Source organism: Tamandua tetradactyla, chromosome 1 (genome assembly GCF_023851605.1).
Source record: "Tamandua tetradactyla isolate mTamTet1 chromosome 1, mTamTet1.pri, whole genome shotgun sequence".
Classification (NCBI taxonomy): domain Eukaryota; kingdom Metazoa; phylum Chordata; class Mammalia; order Pilosa; family Myrmecophagidae; genus Tamandua; species Tamandua tetradactyla.
The window spans coordinates 188,358,713-188,381,542 of NC_135327.1; the positions used below are offsets into that span (position 1 = coordinate 188,358,713).

The following is a 22,830-nucleotide window of genomic DNA, read 5'->3' on the forward strand; positions in this document are numbered from 1 at the left end:
GCCTCCTGCAGTCCTACCGGAATCCCAATCGGATCTACTCCTCTTCGACGCAGGTCCTTCTTCCCCTCCTCCCTACCCTTCAGCTCCGGTACAGGACCCCCCTTCTCTCAGCTCACCTTCTCCCTCCTCTAGTTCTCTCTCCCCGCAGGTTCACCAAGAGACGATCCCAGATGAACCAGGACCAGCACATAGTACACGAAGCAGACGAGCACTAAGCCCATCTGATGTAGCGGTCACTCTCCCCCTCAGACCGTACGGGCCTCCAGTGGATGATGGACACGGGGGAGAAATGCCCGCTCTACAATACTGGCCCTTTTCCTCCTCTGACTTATATAACTGGAAAAATAATAACCCTCCTTTTTCCGAGGCTCCCACTAGGCTGACTGGATTGGTGGAGTCCCTTATGTTCTCTCACCAGCCCACTTGAGATGATTGTCAACAACTCCTGGGGACTCTCTTCACCACGGAGGAGTGAGATCGAATCCTACCGGAAGCCAGGAAGCAAGTTCCTGGACAAGACGGGAGACCCACCCCACTCCAGCATATCATCGATGATCGGTTCCCGCTGCGCCGCCCTAACTGGGACCCGAACACCTCTGAAGGTAGGGAGCATCTGTCCATCTATCGCCAGACTCTAGTAGCGGGTCTCCGAGCAGCCGCATGCCGGCCCACCAATTTGGCCAAGGTAAGAGGGGTTATTCAGGAAGAGGACGAATCGCCCTCAGTCTTTTTAGAAAAACTAATGAAAGCATACTGTAGGTATACTCCATTTGACCCTCAATCAGAGGATCAAAGAGCCTCAGTGGCCATGGCCTTTATCGGCCAATCAGCTCCAGACATTAGACGCAAGCTGCAGCACTTAGACGGGTTGCAGGACCTAGCCTTGCGAGATTTAATCAAAGAAGCTGAAAAAATGTTTTATAAGAGAGAGGAAAAAGAGTTGGTAAGAGAGAAAAGGAGAACGAAAGAATTAACAAAGATCCTGGCCACAGTAGTTGAAAGAAACACTGAAGGTAGAGGACGAGCTGGAGAAAATCCCTCGGGTCGGCGTTATCATACCCCTCTTAGTCCAGACCAATGCGCCTACTGCAAAGAAACTGGGCACTGGGCCAAAAAAAAAAAAAAAAAAAAAACTGTCCGAAAAAACAGAGGGGTACTAGGCCCCCAAATTGGCAACAACCGGCCACGTTGGCTCTAGAAAGTGAAGACTAGGGGAGTCAGGGCTTGGCACCCCTCCCCGAGCTCAGGGTAAAATTTAATGTGGAGGGGGTACCAATTAATTTTGGAGTCGACATGGGAACAGTAATATCGGCCCTCCAAGAACCTATAAGCCCGCTCTCTACAAAAAAGTCCTTGGTGCGGGGAGCAAATGGCAGTCGCTACTGCACCTGGACTACTAAAAGAACCATGGACCTGGGGAAGGGGAAGCTTCAACACTCCTTCCTAGTTATCCCTGAGTGCCCTGCCCCGCTTATGGGAAGAGACTTGTTAACTAAGCTAAGAGCGAGAATCACCTTCAATCCTAAGGGGCCAAAAGTGAAATTTTTAAACCCGCTAGTAAGCCAACCTGTAATAACTGCCCTCACCTTGCCAGTCGAAGAAGAATATCAGCTGTATGTAAAATCAGAACAGCTCCACAGTTCTATTCCTCAGGCCTAGCTTGAAGAATTCCCTAATTCCTGGGCAGAAGTTGCTGGGTTAGGGTTGGCAGTCAATCAGCCCCCAGTAGTGGTGACCCTAAAGCCCACCGCTTCTCCAATTCGGGTAAAACAATACTACTTAAGCAAGGAAGCCCGGGAAGAAATCAAGCCCCATATAGAGAAATTCCTTGGCTTGGGAGTACTTAAGCCCTGTCAATCAGCCTGGAACACTCCCTTATTGCCGGTCAAAAAGCCAGGAACTAGAGACTATAGACCGGTGCAAGATTTACGGGAAATAAATAGCAGAGTGCAGGATATACATCCTACGGTGCCAAATCCCTATAACCTGCTCAGCACTCTCCTTCCTGAAAAGACTTGGTATACTGTGCTTAATCTAAAAGATGCTTTCTTCTGCCTGCCCTTGCATAAAGACAGTCAACCCTTGTTTGCGTTCGAGTGGGTCGATCCAGAGACGGGGTCCTCGAACCAACTGACTTGGACACGCTTGCCCCAGGGGTTCAAAAACTCCCCCACCATTTTTGATGAAGCTCTTCATAAAGACTTAAGCTCCTTCAGAATTCAGCATCCCAGAGTCACCTTGCTACAATATGTGGATGACTTACTGTTAGCAGCAGACACTAAGGAGGACTGTGAGTATGGGACCCGAAAACTGTTAAGTGAGCTAGCCGCACTGGGGTACCGAGCCTCGGCCAAAAAGGCCCAAATCTGTAAAAGGGAAGTAATCTTCCTGGGATATACTCTTAAGAATGGAAAGCGATAGCTCACCGAGGCTAGAAAGAAAACTGTAACACAAATACCCCCGCCCACGACCCGAAAGCAGCTACGAGAGTTCTTAGGGACAGCGGGATTCTGCCGGTTGTGAATCCCAGAGTTTGCAGCCCTTGCTGCCCCATTATACCCCTTGCTCAAAGGGAGCGCTGATTTCCAGTGGGGAATAGCACAGCAGGAAGCCTTCGACAGCATTAAGAAAGCACTCCTGTCAGCTCCAGCTTTAACCCTCCCAGACGTGAATAAACCTTTCACGCTCTACATAGAAGAAAGGAGAGGCGTGGCTAGAGGGGTCCTAACACAGGCTTTAGGCCCCTAGAAAAAACCGGTAGCCTATCTGTCCAAGCGATTAAATTCAGTTGCCAGCGGATGGCCACGCTGTCTCAAAGCCATCGTGGCAGCTGCCCTCCTGGCAAAAGACGCAGACAAACTCACTCTAGGACAGAAGCTGACCATAATAGCCCCTCACGCCCTGGAGAGCATAATCCACCAGCCTCCAGATAGATGGATGTCAAATGCCAGAATTACTCACTATCAGAGCATCCTCCTAGACAAAGACAGGGTGACTTTTGGGGCCCCGTCAGCTTTAAACCCGGCTACCCTGCTCCCGGACGAGACCGCGGGACCTGTGCTGCACACTTGCCAAGAGATATTAGCTGAAGAGACCGGAATCCGCAGAGACTTAAAAGACCAATCATTGCCTAACTCGGAGGTAACCTGGTTTTCGGACGGAAGCAGCTTTCTCCAACACAGTAAGAAACGAGCGTGAGCGGTGGTAGTCAGTGGGACAAAAGTTATTTGGTCTTCTAGCCTCCCGGAGGGAACATCTGCCCAAAAAGCTGAACTAATTGCCCTCACAAAAGCTCTAAAATTAGCAAAAGAAAAGCGAGCGACTATCTATACAGATAGCCGTTATGCCTTTGCTACTGCCCACGTACATGGGGCAATTTACCAACAAAGAAGGCTATTAACCTCAGCTGGTAAAAAAATCAAACACAAAGAGGCTCTGACCCAATAACCCTGGGTAATAAGCAAGCAGATGAAGAAGCAAAAGCGGCAGCATTAAGGGACCTTATAAACTTGGTCCTAGTAACCAAAAAAACAACCAGCAACCCCCTGAAACACTATCTGAAGTTGCACCCCTAAGAGAATCGGAAGCCCTAGCTTACATACAGCAGGTCCACCAGCTCACTCACCTGGGGACAGGAAAACTACAGCAGCTCCTGCAAGACCAGAGGGAACTGTACCCTCTGGCAGCCTCAAAAAGAAGAGAACTGGCGGATCGCGTAGCTAGAGAATGCCAGGCGTGTCAAATTGTGAACGCCTACCCCACCAAAGCTCCTAACGGAAAAAGACTAAGGGGAACTCAACCTAGGCAGTTCTGGGAAGTCGACTTTACTGAAATTAAACCTGCAAAATATGGACTTAAATACTTACTAGTTTTTGTAGACACCTTTTCAGGATGGGTTGAAGCCTACCCAACTAAGAGAGAAACAGCCCAGGTCGTAGTCAAGAAGATTATGGAAGAAATTTTTCCCCGGTTCGGTCTACCAAAGGTAATAGGGTCAGATAACGGACCCGCATTTGTAGCCCAGGTAAGTCAGGGTGTGGCCAGGATATTAGAGATTGATTGGAAATTGCATTGCGCATACAGACCCCAAAGTTCAGGACAGGTAAAAAATGAACAGGACAATTAAAGAGACCCTAACCAAATTAGCTATAGAGACTAGCTTGAAAGATTGGACCATGCACCTGCCTTATGCCCTGTTCAGAGCCAGAAATACCCCCTCTGCTCTCTTGTGTAATCTAACCCCTTATGAAATCTTATATGGAGCGCCACCTCCAGTCAAGGACATGTCCTCCATTCTAGAGATTAATAGTTCCCTCCATACCCCCTTGCTTGACAGGCTGCGAGCCTTGGAAAAAGCCCAGCGGTTCCTGTGGCAGCAGCTCTCCACCTCCTCCAAGCCGGGAGACAACAGAACTCCGCATCAATATCAGGTGAGAGACTTCGTCTAGATCCGCCGCCACCAGGTACAGACTCTTGAACCTCGCTGGAAAGGACCGTATCAAGTACTCTTGACCACCCCCACCGCAGTCAAGGTCGATAGCATCGCATCCTGGATCCATGCGTCTCATCTCAAACCTGCGCCTTCGCCCTCTGAGTCCCAGTAGAAACTGGAAAGGACTGACAATCCTCTCAAGCTGCGGGTTCGTAGGGTTACTACTTCTTCTCCTCCTTCCCCCAGGGGAACCCAATTCCAACCCGCATAAGCCTTGAAAATAGACAATATCCAGATGGAAAAATGGAAAGACTATAAAAACTTGGGAGGGAGCAGGGGGGCCTTCGTTCCTGGTACCCCCTTGTAATCTTACCACTCTGGGGGTAACTGTCGCTGCCGGTATAGGCAAAGGGACTGCTGCCATTATACATAGCAATCAACAAACCAGTCAATTACAGGCCGCGATAGATCAAGACTTAAAAGAAATAGAAAGATCTGTCTCAGCCCTTCAGAACTCTCTAACCTCCCTTTCAGAAGTAGTTCTGCAGAATAGGCGGGGACTTGACTTACTTTTCCTCAAAGAGGGGGGACTATGTGCAGCTTTAAAAGAACAGTGCTGTTTCTATGCGGATCACTCTGGTGTTGTTAAAGAGTCCATGACAAAACTCAGAGAGCGCCTTCGTGAAAGACAAAAAGAACGAGAGGCGCAACAGGGGTGGTTTGAATCTTGGTTTACTAAGTCCCCCTGGTTGACAACGCTATTATCTGCTCTCGCTGGGCCCTTAACTGTGTTACTTTTAATAATAACTATAGGACCATGTATTCTAAATAAAATTATACAGTTTTTACAGGGGCAGATTGGAAATGTCAAACCAATGCTCATCAGAAAACAGTACTCAGTGTTAAATAATCCAGAAAATCTCTAAGATTAGAGATATATACGAAAAGGAGTGGGGAATGTAAAAGGGAATTTTATAAAGCTTAACAGTAGCTAATTTTTCCTGCTTAATTTAGCTATTTACATATATCTTAGCTTCTGAAATATCCAGCAAAAGCATTTGTGTCATTTTGTATTCATGGCTATGCATTTGGTGTGAGTTAAGAATTATAAAGAAAAGAATTATGGGCCCCATCAGGTTGAAAATAAACAATCCGAGACTTTCCCAGGGCGGTTATCTGTTTCTCGCCCTTCCCCCCCCTGACTCCTTGCGCCTAAATCACTTGTAAAACTGTGGCTATCTGCAATAGCCACTCCCATGACTCATGCTCAAGAAATGCTCGCTGTGAAACTGTTAAAAGTGCTTGTTGTAAAGCTGCTCTTATCTGCTTTTTGCAAAACAGCACCTGTGACCCATGCTCGACTCCCACCCCCCTCATCTTACCCCTTTTAAAAAACTTTTACAAGCTCAGGCGGGGGGCTCTCTGTTCCTGCGTGTTCAGCGAGCCCCACACATGTGTGGAAAATAAACCCCTTGCGTGTTGCATGAGAGAACGTCTCTTGGAGTCCTCCTTTGCGTGGCAAAATTCTCAAATTCTTACAGTGGTACCTGTTTGTCTGGTTGGGCAAGTGCTGGCCTGTCTGTTGCAAATTGGACATTTCATAGAATTAGAGCATGATCACCTCAGCTGCATCCACAGCTGATTCCATTTGCAGTCAGCCAAGGGGAGTGTCTTCCGCAATGAGTGATGCTCAGTCTAATCACTGGAGGCCTTTTAAGGAGGATTCAGAAGAGACAGGCTCTCGTCCTGCTTCAGCTGGCAAGCCTCTCTTGTGGAGTTCATCCAGACCCTCCACTGGAATTGTCGGCTTCAGCCTGCACTGAAGATTTTGGACTCTGGGTTCCCGCGGTCAAGTGAGACACTTTTATAAATTTTATATTTGTGAGTGTTCCCTGTTGATTCTGTTTCTCTAGAGAACCCTACCTAATACACCATATGATAGCGCTGCCGTATGTTTACACAGTGCTCAATACAACTTTACAAAGTGCTGTCATGTACTCTGACTAGACTGTTTTTGTTTTGTTTTTCTCTTTTAAAACATTTTTTAATTGTGAAATAGATGTTTTAAAAAGTGGTGAATTTCAAAGTGCATTTTAACAAGTAGTTATAGAACAAATTTCAATGTTTGGTGTGGGTTACAGTTCCACAGTTTCAGGTATTTCCTTCTATCTGCTCTAAGTCACTGGAGATTAAAAAGAAATATCAATATAATTGATTTTTTTCAATCATCATACTCATTTGCTAAATCCTATCCACTCTATTACAATTCCTTTGATTCTTCTGACAATTTTGGGATATTTGGGCAATGACCATTCTAACTTCTTCATGTTGAAAAGGGGTGTCAGGGATGGGGCAGGGGGCTGCAACAGGTTGATGGTCTTGGAGAAACTGGTATTTCTGGGTTTCAGGGCTTATCTGGCCTAGGAACCATCTGGAGGTTTTAGCAGTAAGCCAGTTTTTAAGAATGCTATCAATAATGCCAAATTTCTGAATTGCTTCCCTACAAGAGTGTCGGAAAAAAACCCTCCAGATTAATTACTATAAAACAGGCTCATTAGGAGTCAAATCATTTGCATATTGACCAAGCATTCGGCCATTATGATCTCTGTAGTCTTGAGTACTTATAGTTTCATTAGCTGTCAGCATATGTCCCTAGATTTAGTGGAACAGGCCTGCAGTAGGGTGTCTGTGGTAGGCGGAATGAATATATAAGCACATCCCGCATCAAAACTTGGCTGACATTGCTGGCCAAGATGGAGGAAGAGGGCTATAAGGCAAGGAACATGAGCAGCCTCTAGATGGAAAGGGCAAGAAAATGAATTCTCCTCTACAGCCTTCAGAAAGGAACATAGTCTTGTTGAAATCTTGATTTCAGCCTGGTGAGACCCATTTTGTACTTGTGAACTGGAGAACTGTACAATGATAAATTTGGGTGGTTTTAAGCCACTAAGTTTATGGTAGTTACTGCAGTCATAGAAAACTAATATACCATCTTGTTAGTGAGATAGGTACTAATGAAATCATCTAAATTATTGATGACAAAAGAATTTAAAATAGTAAAAAGCATTTCATTTTAATAAAACTAGCTTTATGAAAGAATAGAAAACAAGCAACTAAAGAAAACAGATAAGTTGAACTTCACTAATATTAAAAACTTTTGTATATCAAGGATACTAACAAGAACATGAAAAGACAACCTACAGAATGGGAGAAAATAGTTACAATTCACAGATCTGATAAGGGTTTACTATTCAGAATATATAAAGAACTGCCATAACTCAATGACAAAAAGACAAACAGGCCAATTACAAAATGAGCAATGGACATTTCTCCAAAATGATCACACCTAAAAAAAAAAAAATACATGAAAAGATCAACATTATTTCTCGCTAGGAAATGCAAATCAAAACCATAATGAAATACCACTTCACATTCACTAGGATACTAGGATGGCTACAATTAAGAAACACAAATAAATTTAAAAAAATAGAAAATAAGGTTGGTAGAAGAACTAGAACCATCATACATTTCTAGTGGGAATGTAAAATGGTGTATCTGCTCTGTAACAGTTTGGCAATTCCTCAGAAAATTAAACATAGAACAACCATATTATCCAGTGATTCTCTCTTCATACCCAAGAGAACTGAAAAGATACGTTCATGCACAAATATGCATAGCCATTTCCACCAACTGATGACTGGATCCAAACAATAAAAAGGAATGAGGTACCACTATACACCACAAAATAGTTAAACTTTGAAAATATATCTAAGTGAAAGAAGCTAGACACAAAAAACCACATAATGATTAACTTTTTTTATACAAAAGTCCAGAATAGGCAAATCCATAGGGACAGAAAATAAATCAGTGGTTCTAAGGGGATGAAGGGAGTGAGGAACTGGGATTGACTGCTAAAACGACGGTTCCTTTTTCAGGTGATGGAAATGTTCTGGAATTGGATAATGGTGATGGCTGTACAACATGATGAATTATACTAAAAACCACTAACTGTATACTTTAAAGTGATGAATTCATTTAAAGTGTTAGTTATATCTAGATTAAAAAAGAAAAAAAAAAAGAGTCAAATCCATACCCCCATACCTACATATTTATAGTTTAAGAATTAAATACCTGGATAGTAACAGTTATCTTTTTTTTTTTTTAATTTTTTTATTAATCAAAAAAAGAAAAGAAATTAACACAACATTTAGAAATCATTCCATTCTACAAATGCACTCAGTAATTCTTAGTATCATCACATAGATATATGATCATCATTTCTTAGTACATTTGCATCGATTTAGTAAACGAACTAGCAAAACAGCAGAAAAAGATATAGAATGTTAATATAGAGAAGAGAATTAAAATAATAATACTAATAATATATATATATATAAAAAGGAAAAAGAAAAAAAACAAAAACAAAAGATACAAACACACAAACAAACAAACAAAAAACCATATTTCAGGTGTAGCTTCATTCAGTGTTCCAACCTAGTTACATTACACTTAGGTATTATTGTGCTGTCCATTTTTGAGTTTTTGTATCTAGTCCTGTTGCACAGTCTGTATCCCTTCAGCTCCAATTACCCATTATCTTACCCTGTTTCTAACTCCTGCTGGTCTCTGTTACCAATGATATATTCCAAGCTGATTCTCGAATGTCGGTTCACATCACTGGGACCTTACAGTATTTGTCCTTTAGTTTTGGGCTAGACTCACTCAGCATAATGTTCTCTAGGTCCATCCATGTTATTACATGCTTCATAAGTTTAGTCTGTCTTAAAGCTGCATAATATTCCATCGTAGGTATATGCCACAGTTTGTTTAGCCACTCGTCTGTTGATGAACATTTTGGCTGTTTCCATCTCTTTGCAGTTGTAGATAATGCTGCTATAAACACTGGTGTGTAAATGTCCGTCTGTGTCTTTGCCCTTAAGTCCCTTGAGTAGATACCTAGCAGTGGTATTGCTGGGTCGTAATCCATTCTGCCATTCTATGTCTTTTGATTGGGAAATTCAGTCCATTAACTTTTAGTATTATTACTGTTTGGATAATATTTTCCTCTACCATTTTGGCTTTTGTATTATATATATCATATCTGATTTTCCTTCTTTCTACACTTTACTCCATACCTCTCTCTTCTGTCTTTTTGTATCTGACTCTAGTGCTCCCTTTAGTATTTCTTGCAGAGCTGGTCTCTTGGTCACAAATTCTCTCAGTGACTTTTTGTCTATAAATGTTTTAATTTCTCCTTCATTTTTGAAGGACAATTTTGCTGGATATAGGAGTCTTGGTTGGCAGTTTTTCTCTTTTAGTAATTTAAATATATCATCCCACTGTCTTCTAGCTTCCATGGTTTCTGCTGAGAAATCTACACATAGTCTTATTGGGTTTCCCTTGTATGTGACAGATTGTTTTTCTCTTGCTGCTTTCAAGATCCTCTCTTTCTCTTTGACCTCTGACATTCTAACTAGTAAGTGTCTTGGAGAACGCCTATTTGGGTCTATTCTCTTTGGGGTGCGCTGCACTTCTTGGATCTGCAAATTTAGGTCTTTCATAAGAGTTGGGAAATTTTCAGTGATAATTTCTTCCATTAGTTTTTCTCCTCCTTTTCCCTTCTCTTCTCCTTCTGGGACACCCACAACACGTATATTTGTGCGCTTCATATTGTCATTCAGTTCCCTGATCCTCTGCTCAAGTTTTCCCATTCTTTTCCCTATAGTTTCTGTTTCTTTTTGGAATTCAGATGTTCCATCCTCCAGTTCACTAATTGTAGCTTCTGTCTCTTTTGATCTACCATTGTAGGTATCCATTGCTTTTTCCATTTTTTCTTCTTTGTCCTTCACTCCCATAAGTTCTGTGATTTGTTTTTTCAGATTTTCTATTTCTTCTTTTTGTTCAGCCCATGTCTTCTTCGTGTCCTCCCTCAATTTATTGATTTCCTTTTTGAAGAGTTTTTCCATTTCTGTTCGTATATTCAGCATTAGTTGTCTCAGCTCCTGTATCTCATTTGAACTATTGGTTTGCTCCTTTGACTGGGCCATATCTTCAATTTTCCGAGCGTCATCCATTATTTTCTGCTGGTGTCTGGGCATTTGATCAGATTTCCCTGGGTGTGGGACCCAGCTGGTTGAAAGCTTTTTCTGTGAAATCTCTGGGCTCTGTTTTTCTTTTCCTGCCCAGTAGGTGGCGCTCGTGGCGCTCGTCTGTCTGTGGGGCAGTCGGCCCGGGAAACCGCGCGTGGAGGCGGGGTTCGCTGGCCTCCGCGGCTTGGGAGAGTGCCGGTCCTAATTGCCCAGCTGGCCCGAAACGCCAAGCGTGACGGGAGGGCCCCGCTATCCAACGTTCCCAGTCAGACCGGGGAGCCACGTGCGTGGAGGGGACCCCAGTCGCCAGCCGCCCCGGCCGGGAAAACGCGCGCCCCTCGGGTATCTCACCGCAGCAGATTCTCCCTGCCCGTTCAGCTGTTCCAGAATGGGGTACGCTGTCTTTTTGGTCTCTGTCGTGACTCTGGGAGCTGTTTCGTATTGTTTCTGTTTCTTTAGTTGCTTTTCTGGAGGAGGAACTAAGACCCGCGCGTCTTACTAAGCCGCCATCTTCTCCGGAAGTCCCCAGTAACAGTTATCTTGTTACCCTAATAAACTCAGTTGATATTACCAACTAAATCTTGGTTTTCCCTTGCACTTTGAGGTATACCACATGCTGCCTTTTATTTTATTCCTGAGTCCAACTGTAGTTGTCAATCAGAATAAAAGCACTATCTCAACATTTTTAGTTCTCTCAATTGAAATGACATTTTAGGGTACTTTTTCACCTTTCTTCACCTTTTTTCAAGTCAGCTTGCTTATTTGAGTTTCTTTCTGGTTCTAATGTGTAGTGTCTTCTCATTAAAAAGATTCCTTTATCCTATGGTGTCCCTCATACTTTACCAATGTCAACTGATATCAATGACATATGCATTCTATGAAATCAATGTTAAATTCCATAAATAAACTCACTGGTAAGTATCTACCCAAATATCTGTCTACTAGGTTATAAGTTAGACACTGTTAGTAGTCTTTTAGTAATTATCTTAGACATTTCAACTTGCTTAAGCAAAGTAAGTCTAATATTCTTCAGTGCCTCTGCTCGCTAGCCAATACAAGAATCTCCTAACACTATAAATCCATTTAACTATTCTAATTTACACAAACATGCTATGGCTGTATATGTTAATTTTATATATTTTTTCCCTTCACCTTTTTTTTTTGTTCTGCCTGGGCAGGCACTGGGAATTGAACCCAGGTCTCTGGCATGGCAGGCAAGAAGTCTGCCTGTTGAGCCATGGTGGCCTGCGCTCCCTTCACCTTTTTTGAAAATATTTTTATTTTGAAATACTTATATAAACAAAGTTGTAAAAAAAAATGCACACAGAAATTCTCTGCCATCTTCCCCTAGCACAACCCTCACTCTTCTTCCCCAATGTTAAATCTTATCCACTACAGTATATCAAAACCAAGAAGTAATACTGGTACAATCCATAGTATTCAGATTTCAGTTGTACATGCACTCACTAGTGAATGAGTGTGCACGTATATGTATAGCTCTATGAAATTTTATCACTTGTGTAGGACCGCATAACCATCAGCACAATTGAGATACTCAGTCACCAGATTCCTTCATGTTACCCCTTTATAGCCACATTTATCCTTTCTCCCCCTTCTCTAATCCCTGGCAACCACTATATCTGTAATGAAGTTAGATCACAAATAAATGGAATTGTGCAGTAAATATCCTTTTTACATTGTCATTTTTCATTCAGCATAATTTCCTTGAAGTTCTTTCAAATTGTTGCATCTAACAAAAGTTTGTTCCATGATGTAGATTTTCTCCTATGTACTTTTCTAGAAGTTTCAGTTTTACACTTTATATTTAATTCCATGATTGACAGAGTTAATTTTCGTATAATAATTATATATATTTTTAAAACCTACAAGCCGCTAGTGTTTTTACTGTCATACTTATTTAGAATTAGATTCACCCCCATTTTCACCATCTTCCTTTCCCCTTATTCCTTCCAACATACCCTTAACATTTTATCTTGGATCCTTTTCATGCTGCCTGAAATATTATATCTTTAGGAACATACTTTATGTGGACATGATCTTATCTATGTCTCTTTCTTCATTTGTCTGAAAATGTCTTTATTTCATCTTAATTCTTGAAAGATATTTTTACTGTGTATAGAATTACAGGTTGATAGTTATTTCTCTCAGTACACTGAACATAGAGGTCTACTGTCATGGTGGTGCCAGAAAAGTCAACTAACGATCCAATTGTTGCTCTAATTTGTACACTTATTTCTGTCTACTTTTAGGATTTTAGTAATTTTTAAACAAAATTTCACTATAATAGCTGTAGGTGTGGCTTTCTATTTACTCTACATAAATCTCAGTCATTTTATTTTCATATATTGCCACTATTCCATTTTCTGTCTTCTGCTGGGATGCCAGTTAAATGTCTCACTTTCTCTTCTATCATCTACATTCAATAAATCTCTGGTCTTCAATTTAATAACTTCTTTTGATATATCTTCAGCTTATTTATTCTTTTTTCAAATTATTCTCTCCATTGATTTCTTAATTTTTATTACTGCATTTTTTTAGTTCTAGGATTTCTACGAGGTTTTCAAACGTGCCATGCAAGTTTTTGTAGTTTCCAGTTCCCTGCCAAGGTTTTCAAGCTTGATTTTTTTGTCTTTAAAGAGAATAAACATAACTATAAAGACTGGGTCAGATAATTCTAATATATAAAGTCATTGTTGGTCTTTTTTCTTCCCCCTTACGGTTCTTGTGTGACCTTGTATGTCTGCTTATTTCTAACATGTCATAGCGTGTTAATATTTAATAGAATAGTTTTTAAGCAGAATTAGAAAGGGATTTCTTGAAAGTAAATTGCCTCTAAAGGAAAAGCAAGAACATACTTTTGAAAACCCTCATCTCATAACTTAATGTTTACTAGTATTCCATTTTTTTTTTTTTCATCCTGTTATAATGTACTTACTTGATGGAATAACACACCTACTTTCATTCACTAATTGGCTATTTGTAGAGCCTGGACCTGTTGGGTCCAAATGAATGATTAAAAGGGTTAAAATCAGAATCTCTAGGAGAAAAACAAATAAGATAACTAGCATTTGATAGTATGAAGAGAAGGCTAAGAGAAGGTAATTGCTATCACAGCTAATTATATGGTGCCACGTTAACAGCTGATAAATAGCTAACACAATAGCAATTTAATAATTCAATTCATTTGTCTAAACTAACTAAAAACATTGGGTTGACTCTTTTTTGATTCAGTGATAACAAGAATGTTTGGTGTTTTTTTTTGGTCAATGAATTTCAGTCATATGAAGCAGTACAGCACATATTTAAGTGTCAGACTCTGGAGCGCCAATTCTTTGGTAAGTGTTCTCAGCCCTGCCTCTAACTACCTGCGTGATCTTGAGCAAGTTATTTAACCTATCTGTACTTGTTTCCTCATCTGCAAAAGTGGGACATTCATAGTACCTACCACATATTGTTGTGAAGATGAAATCCAGTAATATATAAAATATTTAGAAGAAAGTCTGGTACATAGTAGTATCTTCTAAGTGTGTGCTGTTTTATCACACACTTAATAATTATCACTATTATGTCAGTGCCACATAAATGAGGGTTATGAGGTATTTTATTCAGTAACAGTAACTCATGATGGGTATTGTGTATAAGGTCTGAAGAGTTGTCTGGGAAATCCTGATATGCCCTCATAATCCTTTATATCCTTCTCCCTTCCTCAGCTCCAAATCTGAGATTTATTAGAGTGTGTGCATTTGAAGATGGGGTTACGTTTTATTTATGTTCTCAGTGCCTGACATAAGGCCTTGAATGTAGTAGGGATTCAAAAAATGTGTTTTATAAAGGAATGAGGTGATCCTAAGCAAAGAGTAAGGGCCCTTAGTGATGGATCTTGGTGATTAGAAAGTCTCCCTAGTTAGAAAATACATTATTATTTTTTAAACATGGGCAGGCTCTGGGAATTGAACCCAGGTTTCTGGCATGGCAGGAGAGGATTCTGCCACTGAGCCACCATTGCACCACCCAGAAAATATATTCTTAAATTTCACAAATGCATAATTAAGATACAGACAATGAAGTATTATGTTACTTGGGAATTAAATAAGGAATTAAACAAGTCAAAGGCTAAAAATGTTAAAATTACAAGTTTCTGATGTTTTAATTTTTTTTCTTGTTTTTGATGCTTTAATTCTTTAATGATAATTTTGGCAAACTGAAAATTATGCAATTTATTTTTGAATATTTTTATTATGAATGTGATCTGTTTCAATATAGTGATTTATTTTAGTATAAATGAAGTAGAGTGATTAAATTGAATTTAATTCATTTGAATTTTTTGTTTCGTCCTTCACTCCACTTTATTTATTTATTTTTCACAAGGGCGGGCACTGAGAATCGAACCCAGGGTCTCCCACATGGCAGATAAGAACTCTGCCACTGAGCCAAAAAGTCCTTGAATATAATAAATTCAGCCTTAAACAGGTTTGTTTCATAGGTAATCCTATTAGTAATATTTTAATCCCCTAAGGCATTTTAAGCAAAGAGAAGCAAAATACGTGCAGTAGCATACAGAAGGATACAGAACCAGCTGAGTACAAAAGCCATGTCTTTTCTTCCCCCCAGGAATAAAGATAAAGATTAAACTGCTAAACTGGAATGTATGTCCAGATTTTGAAAGGGCTGCAAAGATATGTGAGTAATGAACAAGACCTAAATTTTCTTTACTGTGTATCTATTATGATGAGTTTGAGTATATGTATATAAAAATGCCATAAATATAATAGGGAGCTTTTTTGATTGGAATTATATATATTATATATTATATATATATATAATATATAATAATGTTTTATATTTTCTCTGCTGTCCATTTATGCTTTCATAATTATTTGAGGATTGACAGTTTTTCCTTCACTGAGCAATAAGATCAACTCACTTGTTTCTTGGTTACTAAATTCCTTGAATTAATTCAATACTCGTGTTCCCTCTATTTTTATGTCACTGTTTTTCTTGTTTAAAACTCTGCATTTTTATTTCACTCATCATTAAAAAGAAAAAATGTTGGGGAGGTTAGATCAACTTTTAAAGCCTCCGTAATCCCTATACTGACTGGAAAGTGAAGTAACTTAGCAGAATGTAGTTCCCTTGAATTTTTTTTTGCCAACTCTTATGTATCTATTCAATATCATCCACATAACTGTGTTTTCACTCGGGACGCTGTACTAACCAACAACAGCCAAAATCTGCTGATTGTTCTTATAGCACTGTCCCCAGCTTGGAAAATCACAAATTTTATATCTGCAAAAACCAGATGTATATGCAGACAAAGGATTCATGAAAACCAAACAAAATGGGATATGGTACTTAAAGCACATCTAATTTTCTTTCTGCAGCTTTCAGATTTTTAATTCCTAGAATGCAGAGGCCCATTTGAAGTCTTATGTTAGAAGTGAAAATGAAAAAAGCCATGGAATGTGTGGTTGACACCACTGAGGATAACCAGAAATCAAAAGAAAAACAAACTATTTTCTTAATAGCTTTATGAAGGCATTTTCATGCAACAGAGGTTTGAAGGTTGAGGTGTTCTGAAATTTACAGCATATCACAGTCTACTCACTAGTGACAGGATGTTGCATTATTAGTTAAGCCTGCATTTTATGAAGAAAAATGAAGAGTATAATAGAAAAGAACCACAGTGAAAACTGGGATGGTACTGAAAGGTTAATATGCTCTTCAGCCCACTTCGGAGAGATCACTGAGCAGCCACACAACTTGTTTACCTGATGCATGCAGAAAAAATTGTTATGTTTCACCCTTGGAAATGGGCCATTACTCTTGGTGACAGACAATGAATTGTGGAATATGGCTGCACCCAGCCAAACAAGGAAGAGTTCACAAACTAGAATCAAAACAGAAATACCTGGCTAAAATTACTGAGTCACTGTGGGGTAGAAGAGGATATATACAATCTATGCATATATGTGTTGATTTTCAACAGGTCTTTTTCTAAGGTTCCCAAAAGAAGTTATTTGTTGCTTGACATCTTTTTGGTTGGCTGAATAGCTTTGCTTCACCATAGAATGAGGTGGGAGTTGGAGAATAGTTGTGTAGAGAATTTGGTCTTGAACAGGAAAATGGGATAGGCCTTTCAAAGGAAGTGATAAATGATCAGTTCTCTCAACAAAAAGTATAAATAGCTGATTCTAAGGGATCAGTATTTCACAGACACACTGGGAAAATCGGGTCATAGCTTTATAGATTTGGAAAATAAGCCACAACTTGGTAGAACAAATAAAATGCATTAAAGAAAAAAAAATTGATATACATAGCTAACTTTGGGCCCTTTAAAGATAGTGTTCTACTGTTATATAACCTATTCACAATTCATCCTAAAATGATTATGTGCTTATTACCAAGAGTAGAGGTTGTTTAATTTTTGTCATACCTTTCCTTTATTTCACTTTAGATAACAGTCTTAGGGCTGTTAGTAATTCTTAACCATGTTTTTTTTTTTTTTGCAGGGGCAGGCTCCTTTAGCATATGCCCTTTAGAGAAGAAAAAAACCAAAAACCTTCCTATAATGGCATCAGCATAATTTTAAAAATCATTTATATAGGACATGATTTAAACTATAATATATACAACCATGTATAAAAAGTAGAAAAAATTTTTATGAAAACCAAAGGTATGTCAAGCCATGTAGCTGTGATAAAGCACCCTACTTTATTTTAAAGGCTGCCTCAGGGCTAAACTTTTTCTCTACCATCATATCCCACATTTTAGGCCACTTGCCTCCACCCTCTCAGATGCTGCCAGAAATGGCTTCATTAGCAAGGTAAAAAGACCTGAAACTCCTGTGGAGACATCCATTATATCTTTCTACTCTTTTTTTGTTTTCCTCTTAAATCTTGCCCTTAATTTTCCTTTTGAATGGGCTTGGGGCATGGAGGCACACATTACAAATATGTGATTTCTTCATACTCTAGTTTCTTCATGTACCTACATCCAGATAGCTCAGTATCTCAAGCTCCTTCCCCGATTAGGCATTCTCTGCTGACAGAAGACTGTGGCATGACCAGATAACAGTGAACTCAGGCTTTCCTTGATGCTTGTCTAAGCATGCCTCAGCATCTAATTAATGTTTTAAAAAAGACAAGATTTTAAACACATTCTTTACCCATATACAAATCTATCATGTATTCACATAAAAAAATGCTTTAGAATTTTGTTTGACGAGCATTAAAAAAAAAATTAAATGATCATGTGAAAGCTAACTAAAAAGATGGAGACTAAAAAGGGAGAATGATTAATAAAAATTAAAACTCAACTATAAAAGTTTCCAGTGTTTTGGAATTATGTGAACATATTCAAGTTCTCCCTAATGCCCAAGAGTTAGTATTTGAGAAGTGGCATGTAGAAATAACATCTCTGGGTTCTTGTTTCTGCATATATAAACATCCTCCAAAGGAAGGCTATATACATTAAGAGTTCTGGTTTTGGAATCTAGTTCAAATCCAGGTACCACTATTTAGCTATCTGTTCTTAGGAAAATACCATCATCTTTATGAGCCTCAGTCACAATGAGGAAAAGTGGGAAAATATGTGTAAATCACTTAGCACAGTGTACAGTTTATAACAGATATTCAAATATTAGCTGCCATGATGATGATATAGTATGTGTTAGGGTAGAATGACACACACCACTGAGTTGATTAGGTCACATGTCTTATAGAGGTAACACTGTAATTTTCTGTGAAAATTTAGTACTTTCTGGAGAAAATTTTAAACAGATAAAAAGATGAAAATTTCCCTTAGTTTAATTTATAAATTCATCAAAATTGCAAAACAAAATAAACCCCATGATTTTTTTTTTGAGAGTATAATAAAATGATTCCAAAGTTCACTGAAAGAACTTAAATAGGAGAATACTAAGGAAAATATGGAGAGGTGTATAAAATGGTAGACTTAAACTACAGTTATTAAAACAATGCAGGAATAGAAAAATAAGTGGGAAAAATCACAGAAATTGACCATATATGCCTAGATATTTTATATTTGATAATGGCAATAACTTCAGTTAATAAGCACATGGTGAACTGACGAATGGGCTATAAACAAACTAGCAATTGGGAGTAAAAATAGTGTTTATTCCATGTCTTTAATTTCCTTATCCTCAAATGTATTTCAAATGACTCACGTGATTCAGAAATAAAACTCTAAATTTTATAAGATCTTTTCTGTTATTTACATTAAAATAACAGAAAATAATGCAATATTTTGCATAAGGAAACACCAACAGGCATTTGAAAATACACAAAAAGTTTTACAAGGGTATAGAACACACTGCCACTCAGAAAGAAAAGTGAGGTCTGGGCGGTCTAGGAAGATTAGCTTTTCTTGTAATGTATTAAATGTTTTAGTTCTTTAACTTAAAAAAAAGTAAAAGACAGAATAAAAACAAATTATTCTGGCTGGTGGAAATGTGGAGAAGAATTATATTAAATTAAATTAAAATGACACTGTTCCCCACTCCACCCCCCCAACAGACTGGCAAAAAAGTTTTGGTTTGGCAAATATGTGAAAAAGAAAATTGCTTTCTGTGATACTTTATAAATAATATAAAGCTATGTATGCATTTTTAACATATCTACCTATTAAAAGAGTTAGGTAGATCTGTACATATAAAATAAGATAACATATTTAATAATCCATAAGTGTAGAAGAGTATGTTTATGATAATTTTTTGTTTGAAAATACACAACAGGCACAGAAAACGGAGCTCATAATGAAAGACATGACATGGGAACCTGAATAGAATTTCTGAAGTTTTATTTAAAAGGAGTAAGAAAGAGTAGTAATTCTTCAATTGATATGCTATGATATCTTATTCTGGATATAAAGACTTTGTAGTGAGTACTAATCTTATAAATTAAAGCAGTGTTGCCTTCAGTTGTTGACACCCTAACTAAATATAAGTAACTGTTAAGGAATCCCCACCCCACCCCACCCTAAAATCTATACTTTCCACAGTAATACATTATGTGATATTTATATATGCAAGGTAAGTTATATTTCACCAAGTTTACATTAATTCATCCAAATCTTGACATGATATATAATTTTTAATGATGTGCTAAAAAAATTCTGGAAGTACTCTATCCAAAATATTAATAATGTCAAAAGTTGTAATGACAAACCAAATATAACCAAAACTTGGAACAATAATTCCCCCTTTTCTATCTTTCCTGATTCTGCTGTCATTAATTGACTGAGTCAAATCCATAGGGAACATGAGAAGCAAATTCATCCCACAGTGCCCTATTTCTGTTGAAATAGAATGTCAAATGTTAGACACAGTATTTTTCATTCACTTAATCTGTACTGTAACTGTGGCTATTTGCCATTTTTCATTTCTAATTTTACTTTTTTCTGTTTTCTCCTCTTTTTGAGAAACCTATTTATTGGTTTCTTTCTTTTAAAGAATCAGACTGTTTAATGACTTTGTGATTTTAAATTTCTTCTTTGATAATTAGATTCCTTAGATTTACTCTATTATTCCCTTTATATCTTCTGAAGTGAAAACTGATTCATTTTTTTTCTTTCTTCTTTTAATAGAAGTATTATAAGCTATATATTTTCTTATTTGCAAACGTTAACAGTATCGCATGATATGCAGGTGTCTGGGGTTATTTTTCCAATTTCTATAATGTATAAATACTCCTTTTCATTCAGCAATCAAAATGGTACTTCCTAGGATATATTACTTATTATTTCTGGTTTTGTGGCACTGGGTCAGAATGTAGAATGCATTATTTCTAGTTTGGAGAAGAAACTGGGTTTTTAAAGTTTTGTAAATTTCGAAGAAGCTAATAAATGGTATTCTCTGCTATCCTATAAATTTTAATCATATACATATGTATGTCTGTATTTCATATATATACCTTCATGTACATGCATATTTATTCATATACACATTTATCTATTACATAAACATTTACTAATTATACATTCAGATCTTTCACATCTTTTTGTTGGTTGGTTGGTTGGTTGATTTTCTTAATTTGTCATGCACTGACGAGGTTAATTACAGGCTGTAATCTATTACATCTAAACACTATTGTGTTTCTGTCAAGTTTCTCTTTTTCCTTTCTGTAATTTATGCTTTATGGATTTTGGTGCAATAGTATATGGGTATACATACTTATACCCTTGTGTGCAATTTGATGTTATAAATGCCCCATTTATCTGTTAATCTAGTATAGCTTTGTAAGAATAAAACTTCAGTTTAGCTTTCACACAAAATGGTGTAGGAAAGGGCTGCAGGAGAGCTCAAACAGGTCTTGCAGGTAGGAAAAGGAGAGAGGCCCTGACACAAACCTGGAATTGGCGCCAAATAGGTAGAAACACGTTTAAATGAGTAATAGCCATGGTTCCTGAAATGTAGAGCATAAGTAAAAGTGGGAACCTTCACTGGGAAATTTGGATTAGTTAGATTATCTGGACAGGCCGTAACCTCTGGAGTAACCATGCAGTGGAGAAACAGAGGAGGGACCTACGTCTAGGCTTAGGAAATAAATACTACTGCTTTCAGTTGCTCAGCGCACCAGCCACCATTTTTTGGCTATGTGCCCATTCTTGAAAGATCGTTAATAAATTCTTTTCTCCTCCACAACCGGGTGAGCTTTTATTCTCTTTCAGGCATGGCTTTCTTTCTAACACCTTGAATTCAGCTTCGTCTAAGGAAAATGTCAATGGCTTTATTCTTGTATGTCTAACTTTACTTACATTTATTAAATGTAAATTTAATAAATTTATTAAATATTTCTGTGCCGCTCTTCTTTAAATGGATCTCATGTAGTCAAGTTATAGATAGGGTTATTTTTAACAGATCTTTTTTAAAAAATCAAGTTAGTTTTGTTTCCCTATATGTTTGGTTTTAGTCTTGTTTTATTTTTTGGCTGAAGTAAGAAAATGTACAACATGTATTTATACACATCTGGCCATCTTGGTAGATTGAAAATCTATGGTATGGATACATATTTATTACTTTTTGAAACCTTTACAGTACTCCAAATGTTGTTCAGAATATATGCTTTATTTATTTATTTAAAAATATATGTCAATTGACTTGAGCTGATACATAGGAATGAGTAAATCTCCCTTAAACCCACATCCATTCCCAGGCTGCCTTGTCTTGCTTTTTTTCAGTTGGGTATTTAAGTGAGATATCAGCAATGCATTATTTGACTAGATTTTATTCTCTGTCTCTCTTTATCTGATTAGCACTAATCTGACAGAGGAAGTAATGAGGTCAGAGAAGACTTCCTCGGTCATCCTAAAACATGCCATATTCCCACCCTCAAGAAAGTACATTAGAGCTTACATTTAGACTGAAGGGCATTCTCTGGTTACAGGCTACATTTCTGGTAGCCAGAGCCTGTTTCCAAGGGTGCAAAATACTACACACATAAAGCTATCAACAATCATTCATCAGTTACAGTTACCATTTGCATACATTTATCTAATCACCGCCTGCAGCAACTACCATCCCTGATGGGGATTATAACATAATCACCCACAAATTCTTTAACAATATAACAATACCTATTCTTTCTCCTATAGAACATGCATGCTGTGAAGGAGGAGAATAATATTTTTCTGCATTTTTCTGACTTTAGAGATAACCTCATGCCACATTTGTTCAGACCAGTAAAGAAAGGCACACATGTTTGGGCTGCTAATCCCTGTAATTGGGGTTTTAAGTATATTCCTTTAATTTATAAAACCACAAACCGTTTATAATTATGTAAAGCTGCTTTATACCACGTATCTCCCTCTTCATCTTGCACACATATATCTCTTCAATCACCTTCCATTACCTTCTTCCTGTTTTTGTTTGTTTGATTGCTTGCTTCCAACAAAGCTTTTTCTTATGGTTCAGGTTCTTTTCATGATTGTAAATAGCCTTGGAGTGACTTCCTATGATTATTTTTTTCAATAAGTTACCACACTTTCTACACATTTACTTTACCCATGACACCTTTTTGGCACAATCATAAACATCACTGTGACAGGTATCTAATGATCTTTTTTATTTTCTCCATTTGGACATGTCTTCATGCTGCTCTTCTCATAGCTGCATGTGTGTGTTCGACTCAGAATCATACCTATGATGTCTAACATATAATTAATATCATTTCTTTTTTTTTTTTTTTTTTTTTTTTTTTTAAAGGGAGGAAGGGAAGGAAAGACAGAGAAGGAAGGAAGGATGGAAGGAAGGAAGGGAGGAAGAAAGGGAAA

At 38.2% G+C, this 22,830-nt stretch overlaps 1 protein-coding gene across 5 annotated transcripts in view; it reads right to left on the reverse strand.

The window, feature by feature from the left end:
- Window positions 1-22,830, reverse strand: part of TPK1 (thiamin pyrophosphokinase 1) — a 323,853-nt gene that overhangs the window by 39,775 nt on the left and 261,248 nt on the right. Inside the window, exon 9 of one of the 5 annotated variants that reach the window (XM_077148632.1) lies at window positions 7,675-7,778. The exons of 3 other annotated variants lie outside the window; for them this stretch is intronic. In XM_077148632.1, coding sequence (XP_077004747.1) covers window positions 7,738-7,778 — 41 coding nt within the window. In that variant the 3' untranslated portion in view covers window positions 7,675-7,737. Of the gene's footprint in view, window positions 1-7,674; window positions 7,779-17,319; window positions 17,662-22,830 lie in introns of those variants that run through there. One more of the 5 variants, XM_077148622.1, reaches the window with a different exon arrangement.